A 14339-nucleotide genomic window follows, 5' to 3' on the forward strand; every position below is an offset into this window, starting at 1 on the left:
CAGGAGGAAAAAATAAAAAGTACTGTCGTCTACCGTCTATATTGTAAACAGTAACATGACAGCAAATGGGTTAGTTTGACATAAAATATGCTGTTTGATGAGTGCCACCCACGGTTCTGTGTGATGCTTGGAACATTGATTTAAAAATATTCAGAAGTTTGGTTTTTGTAACACTGTAGCCGAGATGTCACAGTAACTCTGTGATGTAAGCCCTGCTGCCTTATCAACACGAATATGTGCACATCCCAGGTGGTCCTGACCTGACTGAAACAACACTTCCTCCTCCTCCTGCTGCTGCTGCCTGAGCAAACCGAGGCACGGATCGACGATCTTCAGTCCCAACTAGTCAAAGCCGGTTTCAATGTTCCCGAGGTCCACATGGCCGGCGGCAGCTAGTGGTGTGTACTCAAGGCTAATGTTATAAAGTGCAGCTAAATGAGAATGGCTCAGTGCTGAGAGTGAAGTGCTATAACCTTGAGTGTTTTTATGGTGGTGGAAAACAAGCAGAAAAAACTTTGTTTTGGAGTTAGACTGACGCCATAGATAGAAATTCTCTTTTACCTGCAGAGTCATGGTTACAAGGAGTTTTGGATGAACTTGCCCAATTACACCTACATGTCATGGCAGTGCCTTGCTCATGGGCAGATATTTGTTGTTGCTGCTACTAAAATTAAGGGTGATCCTAATTCTCAGTGTTTTGGACGAGACTACCTATGAAAGCTAAGTCATTTAGACGACATGTGGATCCAATTTGTTCCTTTGTTGTGGAATTCATAGAACCAGAAATGTCTGCGCAAGGACCGTACAACATATTCCAGCAGTAATACTCTTGTTGTGTTCCTCCATTCGGTCTAATAGAGCACGGCAGGGGATGAGAGGTCTGCCACATTGAGAGAACTACATACAAACACGGAGAGTCAAGGAGATTGTGTCTGCTGTAATGGGGGGGGGGGGGTTCCGCTTGCCGCCACACACTCGTACCAACTGAGCCAGCGCTGGCTGGTTTATTGGGCTAACACAAGCTGACAGAACACCTTGGTACAGATGCTCGCGTAAAAATGGATTACATGCGCTAACACCTGGTGCACAGTGTGTGTGTGTGTGTGTGTGTGTGTTGAAGGGAAACACACATCTCTTGGAGAGATGCTTCTGTTTCATTTGAAAACACCAGCTGAGCCCTCATCCCTTGGAGCAGGGACGCTCAAATTCTCAAGAGGATGAGTTTGAACGTTATAAAAACATTGTTTTCTTTAAAATGTATAAAATGTCCTAGCTTTGTACTTCCCTTATCTAGTAGTGAGCTACTCATCATTTTTTTAAAGTGACAACAAAGACAAGATTAAAAAGAAATGTCAAGATAGTCCATATCTTTATTTACTATGACAACCACACCTACTACCCAAGTCCACTCATCGACTAAAGATTTATACAATTTGAACAATTTACTCATAATAAAAAAAAAAAGAACAGAAAGCAAAACGAAAATAAAACTCTTTTAATCTTAATTAAATTAACATACGAAATCATTCATTCTTGGTAAGGTAAATTTATTTTCTTTTGTTCCTTCTTGGAAACCTGAACATTTTTTGTTGTTGCAACAAATGACACTTGAGTGTAAGGGGATGGGTGCTTAAGGAAAAGGGAAGTGGCGTGTTTGCGTGCGCTGCACAGCGTGGACGTTTTTGGCTACGAAGCAGGTTTGCATTAATATTTGTAGACATTGCTAGGACAGCGGATCAGAGGAGAGAGAGGCTCTCCTGTGTTAAAGGTAAGAACAGGCGGACACTGTAGCAAGAGGGAATTAGCATTGTTTACTTCTGCTATAATTGTAAGTAGCCATATTGAGTCACAACATTAAGGACATGCATCAGGAAACTACTTGGGTAATGACGTCCATCATTACAGAAAAATGGGCCGTCTCTTTTATTCTTACTGGACATTTATTAAATCAGTTGCTTCTCTAGTGTGGATATATTTCTAAACTCTGATTGCTGATGAGTCAAATCTATATTTTGATGGATATTTCTGTTGGGAATACGGGGGAAGGTATCATAAGGAATGCTTGTCAGTCGCTGGTAACCTCAGCATTTGGGCTAATGACGGGTTAGTGCTCTCATGCCACGCTCTACTTCTACTTCCTCTGGTCCAGGCTGTGCACATGCACTTTGGCAACGGTCTCAGTGATGCACTGGCATCGAACTGATTCTTGCAATTTAGATAGATGCTTTGGTTTGTGGCGACAGTGCAAGACGTCTGTCCACCTATTGGATTCGTCGATTGGTTCTTTTGGTCTGGGAAGCTTGTTGGTAGAAGGCTGGAGCCTGGGCTCATCACTGAAAGGTGATTGGTTGGTTAGTTGGCCTGATTGACAGATTTGTTGTAATTGGCTGGTTGCGGTAACGTGGTATTTGTGAGCACATCGGTGGAGTGGGAGTTGCCCCCAGAGACTCAGATATAAGACCAATTTTTCAGCAATTGAATCCAAGTAAAATAGCCACTTTAGAAGACCTTTGGCCCATTTATACCATATTAAGACTGTACAACTGTTATAACAACCTCTCTTAAGAAGTGGATCCAAAATTGCAGAACTTAGTTGCACCACTGCAGCAAGGGTATAAAGAGTGGGACTTCTAAAATGTCTATACAAGCATCAGGCGCCTGTTGCTGACAAAAGGCTCGCAAAACATTATACTTCAATTATTTAGGGGGAGATCTGTGCCAAGTGGGGAAACCTCTTCATCCTGTGTGTTCCCTTGGGAAGGCCGGCTGGTGGAGTTAGCGGAGCCATTGTAGCCTGGTGCCTGGCTCACTTGCGGGGCTGGTGGATGTGCTGGTTGCATTGCTGGACATTGGGCAGCTTGGGGACACCAGGCTGGGGCTTCTGGTGGGCCACCTGGGCAGCAACTGGGGTGAAGTCCTTGTCACCCTGCACAGAATAGAGTCAGTTAGAGGAGAATCACCTGCGTTTAAAGCTTAGACTTTCAACACAAAAGTACGGTGGGCCCTGAGAGCTCAAAACCCTCACGATATTTCCTCAATGTGAATGTGTTGTGTTTGTTTGAGCTCTCAGGTCCACGGTATAAAAGGCTTAGACGCTAATCCTCACAGGCCCTAGCCTTATTATTAGTTCAAGCATATAGTGTTCACTAAACAAGATGAAGCTGCTCCCAAAATGACCAGAAGTAAAACGCTGAAACGTCACACGAGACCAAATCGGTTTTGCAGTTTTGAAGCAGTTTCCCATCACATGAAGGATAAAGAAACAGCGGCTAAACTAACTGCACACGAAGAGCTTCATATTTTAGATTCTTTTCATTATGGTGCGACTCGGCGCTCAAACCTCGAGGGAAAACATTCGCCTCACTCCCGGTGATCATACATTTGTCAGCTGATTGAATCTGAACTTCCTCTTGACACCACCCACGAGCTTCGCTGCAACTCGTCTGCAAAGAATCTGCCACTGCAACAACGTACGGCTCCATTTAATATTCATCCACTTTACTACTAAACAGTACAGTAGTGATGTGGTTGTTGCACTAAGACCATCAAACATAGATAAAACATCTGGAATTCAATCAACAGAAGAAACACACATTTTCTATTACATTTGTTTTCAGAGCTTTAACAATGTTGGTCTGTGAAAACTTACGTGTGACATGAATATGAGGTAATATAAAACAAATATGATGCTCTCATAATAAACACACATTGGTATGCTGCATACACAATTAAGATCATTATTATTGACGATAATTTATAATAGTGAACTACAGTACATCTGTCCAGATGTTGCCATATTTGAAGTTAATAATATAATATAACCTGACACGCCGTTCCTTTTATATTCTGAGTTCTTCGGATTTCCACTTGGATAAAGTTATATAGCCTACTTAAATCGATGCTCTACACTTACAGACACACACATCAGCTGCGTCTTTAAGCCTTTCCCTGAACTCTACTCGCCCACCCTATCCTTGCTTGACCCTAATCCTCCCTCTGCACGGTTGTGTTCCGTATGGGCGGCTGTGCACTGGTTTTTTCCCCTGCATGTCTGCACATTATGTGTAGGTGGGCACAAAACATTCACAGTGTGCACATGTGTGTTCCTTTGATTTAAAGCCAATTCCACAGCTACTGTATAGCAACTGTATGGGGACGTGGAAGCATCTGACCTCCATTAGGGCCCTCTCCTCTCTTCTGAAGCTTCTACCTTCTCTTTATCTCCATCCCACTGATGCAGACGTACAGGAGGGAATGCAGCAAATTAACTCCATTACTGCGGCACACTACGACTCCTGGTGTCCTACCTCATTTTCCCTATTTCAATCTATCTGGAGAAGAAATAGCATATTTGCAGTTTTTTTATACAATCCATTTCCTTAAAGTACATTAAAAGGGGAACAAATTAAAGAATGAAAATACTCCTTTTAGGTCCCAGCAGGACTACCAGCTTCTAGGTCTGAACTTAGACCAGACTCATCCCATAACGTTTATTAGACGACAGAGTTCTAGTGCCTCGCTCTACCGTTCAAGAGAAAAACAGAAAATACATAGCCAGAAAATGTTTTATTTTTTATTTTTGTAAAGTCCCAGGGGCCACACACAAGGGTTTCACTTAGCTCCTAGGAGGCTTTTCTGAGGCTTTGTGCACTGCTTGCCTCTGGGTTTGATGGCAGTGATAGGGGGGCAAATGGGAAGGCAAGAGGAGGATCAGGGGGGATAAATGGGATGCCTGCCACCTTACTGATATCGACGCTATCTTCTGCAAGCACACACAGACACACACACACACACACACACACACAGACACACACAGGGCAGATCACAGAGCCATTCAGCCAATCAGACACTTTTCTAAACACACACGCAAGTCCACATGACTTCAGAGGGAAGACACTACATTGCCGTTTCCTTGATTTCCTCGCTCTACTTTAACCATGACTCCTACTTGCCCAACCCTACATCTTAAAATAACTGAAATAAATTCTAAATTAACTCTGTTCTAATTATATTTTATCAATCAAATTATGGGTATTTAAGATAATTTATCAAATTATTTCCACTACATGCACAAAAATCCGTAAAACTAAACTTGGTTTGTTATCAATATATCTCTCCTATTAGGAAAAGTATTTAATATTGCTTTTATTATTTATCACAAATTCTCATTATAACAACATTTATTTTCTCTTTAAAACTTTCTCGTATTCATTTATTCCTTCTATGTTGGGATTCTAACCAATCAATTATGGTTTTAATGAGGGACTTTCTAAGTGTTTATCAACATTCAAATGCCTCTTATATCATTCCTCCAGAGTGGTGCGTTTTAACCCAAACATAATCTTGAAACACGTCTTACCCCGAGCATGTATTGATTTAAAGCTTTTTGCTCCGATAAGGACGACAAGCCGTCAATATGCGACTGTGCAAAATGGCTGAAGTTGTCCACAGACTTAACCCACTTTTCAAAGTGTGGCTGTACCACTGTAACATACACAATTTGTTGACGCTGTGTCGGTTAAAATAATTTATGAAGTTGCAAAATGTGGTGGTGGTAACTTTGTATGGTGTTAGGTCTTAGGAGACTACAAACAAAATATACTACAACAGCTAGTATTACATTTAATCAAATAGCCATTATTATTATGAGAATATTATAGATTGAGACCAAACCGTTCCCACACAGTCATCAAGCACTTGGCATCAGTGGAGAGAAAAAAAAAGTCATTTTTCTTCCTTTTTTTTTTACTGTTCTCTCTTATTATCACAACACTGAGCCTCTACCTCTCCCTGTAGAGCTCATAACCCAGATACAAACCGGCTCATAGTGCTTACTTCAACATTACTGGCGTTGTGTGTATGTGTGTGTGTGTGTGTGTGTGTCTCTTACCTTTGTAACCACTCCAGACACAATAACAGGAGCCTTTGGTGGACTACAGTAGAAAGAGAGAGAAAGAGAAACAATGAAAATTACATATCAGTAGAACAACATGGTGGACATTGAGCAGAGTGTGTATCTTTGGCTTTTCTCTCTGGTGATTGTGTGCTATTGAAAGGTTACCCATCTGGCTACGTCAAGCTCCCCCCAAGAAGTCGCCCAACACCAAAGCACGAACATCCACACCTGTCCTCACAAATAACACCCACAGTGTTTCTCACTAAGACACAGACACGCACATGCACACACACACTCAGATGGACCTGCCAGTAGCTTAAATAGCTCCAAATCATCCTGGCCAAACACCGAGGCTCACTGCCTCTGGATGAAAGCTTGACAGGAGGAGAGGAGGGGAGAGAGGGAAAGGAGGGAGGTGATGACAAAGAAAGGATTTGGGAAGGAGAAGGGGAAATTAGAAGAAGGGAGATAAAGGCTGAAGGCAGGTCAGGGCGGAGAGAGGAGGGGGGGAAGTGGCATGGAGAGATGAGAGGGCACAGGGACATAGGAGCAAAAAGAAGGAGGGCAGTGGGAAACGATAGGGGGGGGGGGGGGAGAGGGAGCCGAGCGCTCACTCAGACGTAGAGGAAGGGACGGAGGGAGGGAAAATTTGAGAAGGAGAAATGTGGAACCCGAGGTAAGTATCGACCTTGACATGACAAACGAGCGGCGTCCAAATTTATGACATAGTCAACCCCCCCACGGGCAAAAGAATACGGTTGTGGTAGCCACCTTCAAAACTCCAGTCAAAGACATTAGTTATAACAGCAAGCGTGTCCAGCTCCGAGCTCACCCCATTAACAACCTAAATATTATGAAAAGATTCAAAGTTTCGGACACGGAGGACAAAGTGCAACCTCAGCCGTCGGAATCCACATGACTTTGGATTCCAAAACATCTGCGAATCACTTAGAAATGGATCTCTTCAATCAACATCTTGGCACTGAGTTTTCTCTGCCGCTTATCTCAGAGTATTTACCCTGCTGCTAGATTAATGCTCGGATATGTTGAATTCCTTAATAACCACTTGTAAAATGTGGGGTTTGGGAAATATACACATCTTATCAAATCGAGTGCCTGATGTCACCTGCCTACACGCACTTTAACATATGGTTTGGTATAAGGCCTTTAAGTTGGACGAACAAATGCTTAGCTAAGATATACAGACAGTAACACATGGACACTTAGTAAGCGGTTACCTTTGGTATCTACATGCCAGACGATCTACTTACTCTCAAATCACGGGCCTGATATTGATTCTGCCGGATCCCAATAAGAATCATGTCATTAACCCATCCAATGGTGGATCAGTACAAAGTTGGCACGGGCCCCTCACCCTGAAGCCATGGGGGCCCTTGGCCTTAAGATCCATTATAAGGCTCATTATTTTTACAAGTATATTCTATTTTTAAACTATTGGAGTAAATGAAATTTTGAAAAAGTTGTTAATTCAAAACATGGTCTCATCGTGGGATCCTCTGAGAGCACGTCAAAGAAGAGACCTGTTGAATTTCCACAGCCTTCATTTGTTAAGAAGTGCTGTGTGTATCACTATGGTTTCCTCCTGTTAGCAATTAAATTAACCAAACCAGAGCAAATACTGTATAAGCAATGTTTTTCTCATTCATTTTAATTCTGAGGCATCTAGCGAACATTTGGTTACAAAGTCATCTTAAATAATACAAAAATATATGAGCTACAGAACTAGAGAATAGATGAAGTCAGATGAAGAACAATCCGAGAAATGAGAGATTGATTACGTATGTTTATGTAGAAAAACGTTCATCTGGTGGAGGATCATGCTGCAGAGGAGTTTCTGCTTTTATTACACCCATGGTGGTTAAGAGAAAAATGGCATGCTGGCAATACGAGATCCCAGATTTCCTCATGTAATCCAACGAGCGCTTCTAGCTGTAAACTAGCTTGTAAACATTCAGCTCCTACAACGATGAAAACAGCTCAGTCAGCTGGTTTTCTACGAGTCACAAAAACCTGTATATCGTATAGTACATATGTAGAGTAACAGCATCTAAAGTGAGGTATGACATTCACATGGGTTGCATGCTGGGCCTTCACATGTCTCTGTTGAGATGAAGGTCTGGCACCCTGATCAATCTGAGGATAAATCCTGCAATACTGACTGCAAAGGGAGGGGAGGTGTGAAACTACTGCATTTGAATCCTGTTAGTGTCAAACATTGCCTTTTGTTGGAGGGGTTTTTAAGGCCTGAGAGATGGAGCCGTCAGATGTGTGAGAGAGACAAAACATGAGTGATGTGTCAGCCTGTCAGAGAGACTCCGTCAAAAGTATGAAACACTTTATTTAAAGTAAGACAGACTGCTACACTTGACTGGTGGTTAAATATATATAGATACTGTAAAGACACATCACATATTTATGTTTGATGGTTATCAAACAGACAGCAGACAATCAGTTTGAAGACATTTAATCACAGATTAAGAAAATGGCACGATGCGCTGCCAGACCTGAATCTAGACCCAACACAAAAGCATTTGCTATACGAAACCAAACCCTCTATACCTTTATGGTGAGAAGGAAAGCCATACTTCGAGAAGGGCACACGAGACAAAGCAAAAGTGACAGATATCTGCTGTGGTTGTGTGGCTACATCCGGAGACAGAGGGGGGCCTGCAGGGGGCAGTAGAGATCTGTGGGGAATTCTGGTGAGGAGTTTGCTTTGTGCCAAATGAGGAGAAGAGTTGGAGGAAAGGAGGCCAACGAGGGAGACAAAGGAAGAGCGAGGGAGACACAGCACAAGATCCAAATCTGAACAAATAACTCAAAGAGTAAAATGTACATGAATGCTTTTTTCCCAGGTTTCACTGTGTCTATATTTAGCTTCACCACCAACACTGCCCCACCCGTCTCTCTCCGTCCGCCTCAGCAGAGCAGGAATCCTGCTGTCGTGGGCGAGGTGGTGGTTGCCATAGAAACTTACGCCTGTTGCCTGTCTCCTCTCAACTTTAGTTTTTAACCATGAGCTGTCGGCTTCCTGCACACTCGACTGCAGTTTCCAACCGTGGAACGCGTACACACGCAGCACCAGCCCATCTTTTTCTGAATGTTGGGAACACATTCACCTCCCGACCAAACATGTAGGAGAGGTGACAGCGCAAACAGACATGTGGCCCGTGATCATGTTGTCTTTACACATTGCACAGATAGTCTCATCACACACTGAAGTGATGAAACGACCACATTTAATCTATTTAGCTCCTTTTACCATCTCCTCCTTCTCAAACTCTCACTGTAACATCACTTTGTATCACAAATGCAGGAAAAAAACACAAAAAAAGCCAATTGTTTTCTTTCCTATTGCCAGTAGAAGAGTTTTGTCGTTGGGGAAATCCGATTGAATCCATTCCCATTGTTAATGTGTCTCAGTAGGATTTTTTGACCAATGGAAAAGGGGGGTGGTGAGCAAGAAGCATCTGCTGGGGCACCACCTTGCTTCCATATATGCCATCTTGCCCTTATCTCAAGCCCCCCCAGCAAACCTTTCCCTTCTTCTATTACCCCCTCTCGTACTGAGGAATGCCTCTTTGCATCTCAATCTCCACAGCATCCCTTGGCCGCCATACCAAAATAATCCTTCCCTCTCCTCCTTGCCATATCCAGCCACCTATCTCTCCCTCTTTGCCCCATCTGTCCATCTCAGCTAGATTGGGTGCGGCAGGTTTTCCCCTGACTACAACGCTTCACTGGCTGCTACTAATGTGAAATTTACCCAGCAGCCACCTGCTAGACGTCCATCACCGTGACACAGAGAGGGACAGAGAGTGTGTGTGTGTGTGTGTGTGAGAGAGTTTCACCGACTGTATTTATTGATGCTGTGCAGGTGCTCTGCATATTATCTTGGAGGAGCCAACACATAATTTTTAGCCCAAGATGAGCATTCCACGGGGAAAAGGTAAACTAGCCGGGCCAAAGGGAGTTAATCAAGTTGAAGGCCGATTTAAAATGGGGTTCCTCCGTGATTAAAACACACTATTTATACAATTTATTTTCACAGCCCCAGTCATGATTCCTCTTCTCTGACTGCAACGTATAAAGAGGAAATATTTGGCAGAATAAATATTCAGGCTGCTATTAAACACTGTACGGCTCTGTAGCCAGTTCACAGAACCGTTTTTTTTCCACCCACAAAACTCTATATTGAATTTTTACATCAGGCATTTCGCTGGCTGCTCTATCGTTGCATCTCTAAGTGAGAAGCAAAGCAAGGAATAAAGAAGATAATACAATCATAAAAACAGTAGGGAGCCATTTCTTTGAAATGTGAATGCTGATTCATGAAGTTTCTGCCCTTTGGAACATCTTCCCACTCACAAATAATAAAGTTTATATTTAATTTAACTTTAATGACTGATATTAGTCTTTTTCAGCTTCTTAAATGTGAGTATTTGCTGCCTTGCTTTGCTTTATTTCACTGTTAACTGAATATATTTGGGTTTTGGACTGTTGTGTGAGGTTGCACGCATGTACATACACAGAGAAATTCTTGACAGTTGGCAATGTTCTTGAACCCTGCTCGCTGCACTGCTTGTCAGTTCCCATTTATCACCTCTCATTAATACACACACCAACTGATAGGTGGTGTGAACATGCCACCTGTACCAATACGCACACGGCCGACCGGCCTTCATGAATATTGAGTAGACGTATGTGGGCGTAATCAGTATTCTATAAAAAGAACAGTGGTTATTTGATTTTCATTTAAAATGACAAATATGTGAATTAACATAAGTGTTTTTCTTTTTTAGAATCAAAAGTAGTTTCCACAGTTAAAGCAGCAAAATTTGATTTGCACACGTCTTAAATGCTCCATGTGCTTTACCCTGTGAGCTTGGATTGTCATATCAGCCTTAAACCACAAACAAAAATTTAAAAGGACTTAATAATTAAATAAACTAATTAAATATTATGAACAGATGCAGCCACTTTGCTCTTCCTGAAGTAGTTTACTATGTTTTGTTTGTGGTGTAAGTTTTTATACTGTTAATTGTTGGTTGTCATATTGATTTATTAGACTACAAACTGTCTGAGTTTTGTTGCCATCTGTACTACTGGGACACGCAATTTCCCATTCCACTGTGCAATGATGATAAAGGCATTGAATTAAATAGAAAATTAAAAGTCATTACAATTTCCAGAAGTTTCTACTGGACGGACACTTGAATAAGAATATAGATAGGTGACCCCTTTTTCCATTTCTGTCTTCCAATATTATGTGTTATATAAAATATGAATTCTTCATCTTAAAAAACAAAAAGACTTGATTTCCTCTTCATATCTGTTTCAGAGAGGAAAAACACACCCACTGAAAATAAGCATGAACGTGCGCCGCCCAAATCTCACAATTGTTCTACCACGGTACAAACAATGGATTCTAGCAAAACATGCAGGCCGAGGCTTCTTGTAGGAAACAACAGCAACTGCTAAATGGGTTGTAGATGTTAATGCTGTAATTATGCACCAATTATGTTGTGTACTCAATTAGTCGTCTATGCTGTGGCAACAGCACACAAGGGGTCTGCAGCAGGATGTCATACAGTGCAGCTCCACTGAAACGTGAGAGCAGCCGTGGTGTGTTGTTTATTATATGTGTGGGAGTTCTATCTTACTAACAACCCATGGAATCGTAAAGTCTTGCACTCGATGTTCTCTCAGTTTTACTTGTGCACAGACGGATTGGGACACAACGTGCTCCTCACCTCTCCTGAGGTTGAGAACACTCAAACTTGGAGGTGACATGGCAGTGATTTGTGGTCATTAAGCTTCTTTCTGCAGTTGTTTTTCTTGTCTCTTCACAGTCATTGTGCGCATCTAGTATCTTTCTCTTTGTAGTCCCAGAGTCTATTTGTGGTCCTTTTGGAAACACTTAGGAAATGTCTGCAGCTGTTTGTGTCTCTTTGCAATTGTTCAAAATCTTTCTGGCCAAGTCTTTTCTCTGATCGTTTGACATCTCTTCTAGTAGATTTAGCTCTTTGTGGTTGGTTTTGTGTTTGTTTTTGGTGGTGTGACGTGGTCATTCTGCAGGACTGCGTGGGTTTGTTACCTGATGGTGACGTACTCCTCGTCGTCTTCTTCTTCTTCTTGTTTGGGCAGTGGTTCTGGGATGGCAGCCGTCTGGTGCTTCTGCACTATCCTCATTCCTCCTGCCTTCACTGCAACACACCAGCAAAGAAGATAAATACCATTAAGAAAGGCCAGTACCTCAAGAGCTCAAGAGAAGTGTTATTCATTTTAAATGTAGAAAAATTAGGAAATACAAAGATATTGATATTAAACAGACACGTGGATCTTAATGACATGTGACTTGTTGAGTTGGTCACATGAGAAACCTATGGAAACAGGTCAAGAATCAGTGATCCTAATCAATGGAGACATGGGCTAAGAAACGTTCTAGAGGGACTCTGGGACTTTGACTGGTCATATCTCCCTTAATGTAGGTCACAGAGAAATGGATCTGAAAAAAACCCAATAATCTTGTCCAGCTGCATATTCATCTGAGCATTATATGCTCTCCACAATATTAAACATACATAACAGCATTGTGAGGAGAAGATAGATATGACCAATCAAAGTCACTGAGCCCCCCTGCAAAAAAGTTCTAAATTTTATTTGTCCAAATCTCCTTTAATAAAGATACAAGACTATAAAATGTTTGATTCCATAGGTTTCTACTTAAACAATGTTGAGTCTGGAGACTAAAATAGAACATAGCATTTTGTGCTTTCCTTGTCAAGCGAACATTAAAACTTGATGAGTAACATAAGATAATTTATACTTACTAAAAAATAATCATAATTTTGTGGATCGTGGTGGCAGCTGATCCTGGATTGATTCCGACTGATGAATTTAATGAATCTCTCCATGCACGTTGGACTCCGTCTTTTCAAGAGAATCATGTAAATACTGGTATCTTGTTGATATGGTCTGTTACACACAGCGCCTCCATCAAGGGAGAGGGATCCCTCACTAGAGGCTCTACCATGATGTTTGTTCTCTCTTGTATTATGTTTTATCCAGATACTATTAGATTGGAAAATAGTACAACAGGGAGGCATAGCTAGTGTGAAGTGAGTCCCTCATCTAAACGACTTGTGCCCTTGAGCAAGAGACAGAACTCTGAGCAGCTGCAGGACTTCTGACGTCTCCACAGTTAATAGTAGTAATAATGTCAGTGGCCACACACAGACAGTAGCACACCTGCAGGCCTGGTTAAACTGCTTCTCCGGGCCTCCTCTGTAATCACAGGTTGGGAGCGAGGTCCCACTCGTTATCTCAGTATCAGGCCCGCAGCTGCTGTGGCCCAGTGCCCTGCCACACTGCTCATGTCCACGTACACCTTAGGATCTTTCTCCCCCCCCCCCCCCATGACCTCCATGCAGTCATCCACCATGCAGAGACCATTACACATATAAAACCCTTATATAAGAGCACAGGAACACCCTGTTTATTTTACTGGCGCTGCAGAGCTCTCCCTTTGGATCAGGAAGTGAGGAAATGCACAAAATGTACGAGCGACGCAGATCCCAGTGTCCGCGTGCGTGACAGCGCAGCCACGTTGTCAGCAGCCGCTTCAGCCTCTGTGTTAGTCACTGTCATGTGATTTGTGATTTTTAGCTGCGAGGTCCTGCAGAAAGCAAAGGCCTTCGTGTTGGAGTGAGGCTGTGAGCAGCAGCACGGACAGCCCGTGGATCTTTACCTGCAGGGGGGTGTCCTCCTTTGGTCTCCACCTTCTCCTTCTCCTTCGGCGGGGATGACATGTCGGCTGCGAGCGGGACTCTGAGGCGAGGTGATGGAGCCGGAGCGTGGGGACGCGACTCGAACCTTGCAGCGTTATTCTGGAGCTCACTTCAGTCTGGACCGTCAACGTGGCTTTTCCTTCAGTATTGTTTGGAAACGATGCGTGATGACGTATGCGCCACCCGTCGGGGCGCCGAGGGCACGCAGGGAGCGCGCTGACGTCGGTTCTCATGCGGCTGTACAATGTGATGTCACAATCCCGGAGTTGCTATGATATAAATATTTCAACGCGTATATATCGGACTATTATATAAATGTATACATGATGTGCAGACTGGGTCCGCTTCCTTTGAATCAAAGTTGTAAATGTACCGTTGTTCTATTGCATTCACTGTTTTTCACCAAATTAGGTTTATTTTTGTAATGGGAGGTTTTGCTAAAATATTAGTTTTTTTTTCTTTTATGACGGTTTTTATTGTTATCACTTTGTTTGAAGAAGTGCTAAATATATGAATATAATAATTATTATTGTTATTATATTATAGTGTGTGTATATCGATATTTATAGCACCTTTAAAAACAGAGTTTTTCAAAGCAAAAGGCAAATATAATGCGCGCACACGCGCGCGCA

At 42.4% G+C, this 14339-nt stretch overlaps 1 protein-coding gene across 1 annotated transcript; it reads right to left on the reverse strand.

Annotated features, from left to right (window-relative positions):
• Window positions 1-1352: 1352 nt before the first annotated feature.
• On the reverse strand, window positions 1353-13889 carry dap (death-associated protein). The gene is made up of 4 exons (XM_053412345.1): window positions 13668-13889; window positions 12015-12123; window positions 5891-5933; window positions 1353-2926 (listed from the first exon to the last, which is right to left on the reverse strand). The coding sequence occupies exons 1-4, from the start codon at window positions 13726-13728 to the stop codon at window positions 2807-2809; spliced, it is 333 nt and encodes a 110-aa protein (XP_053268320.1). The 5' UTR covers window positions 13729-13889; the 3' UTR covers window positions 1353-2806.
• Between the last annotated feature and the right edge of the window lie 450 nt (window positions 13890-14339).

This window comes from Pleuronectes platessa, chromosome 20 (assembly GCF_947347685.1).
Source record: "Pleuronectes platessa chromosome 20, fPlePla1.1, whole genome shotgun sequence".
NCBI classification, from domain to species: domain Eukaryota; kingdom Metazoa; phylum Chordata; class Actinopteri; order Pleuronectiformes; family Pleuronectidae; genus Pleuronectes; species Pleuronectes platessa.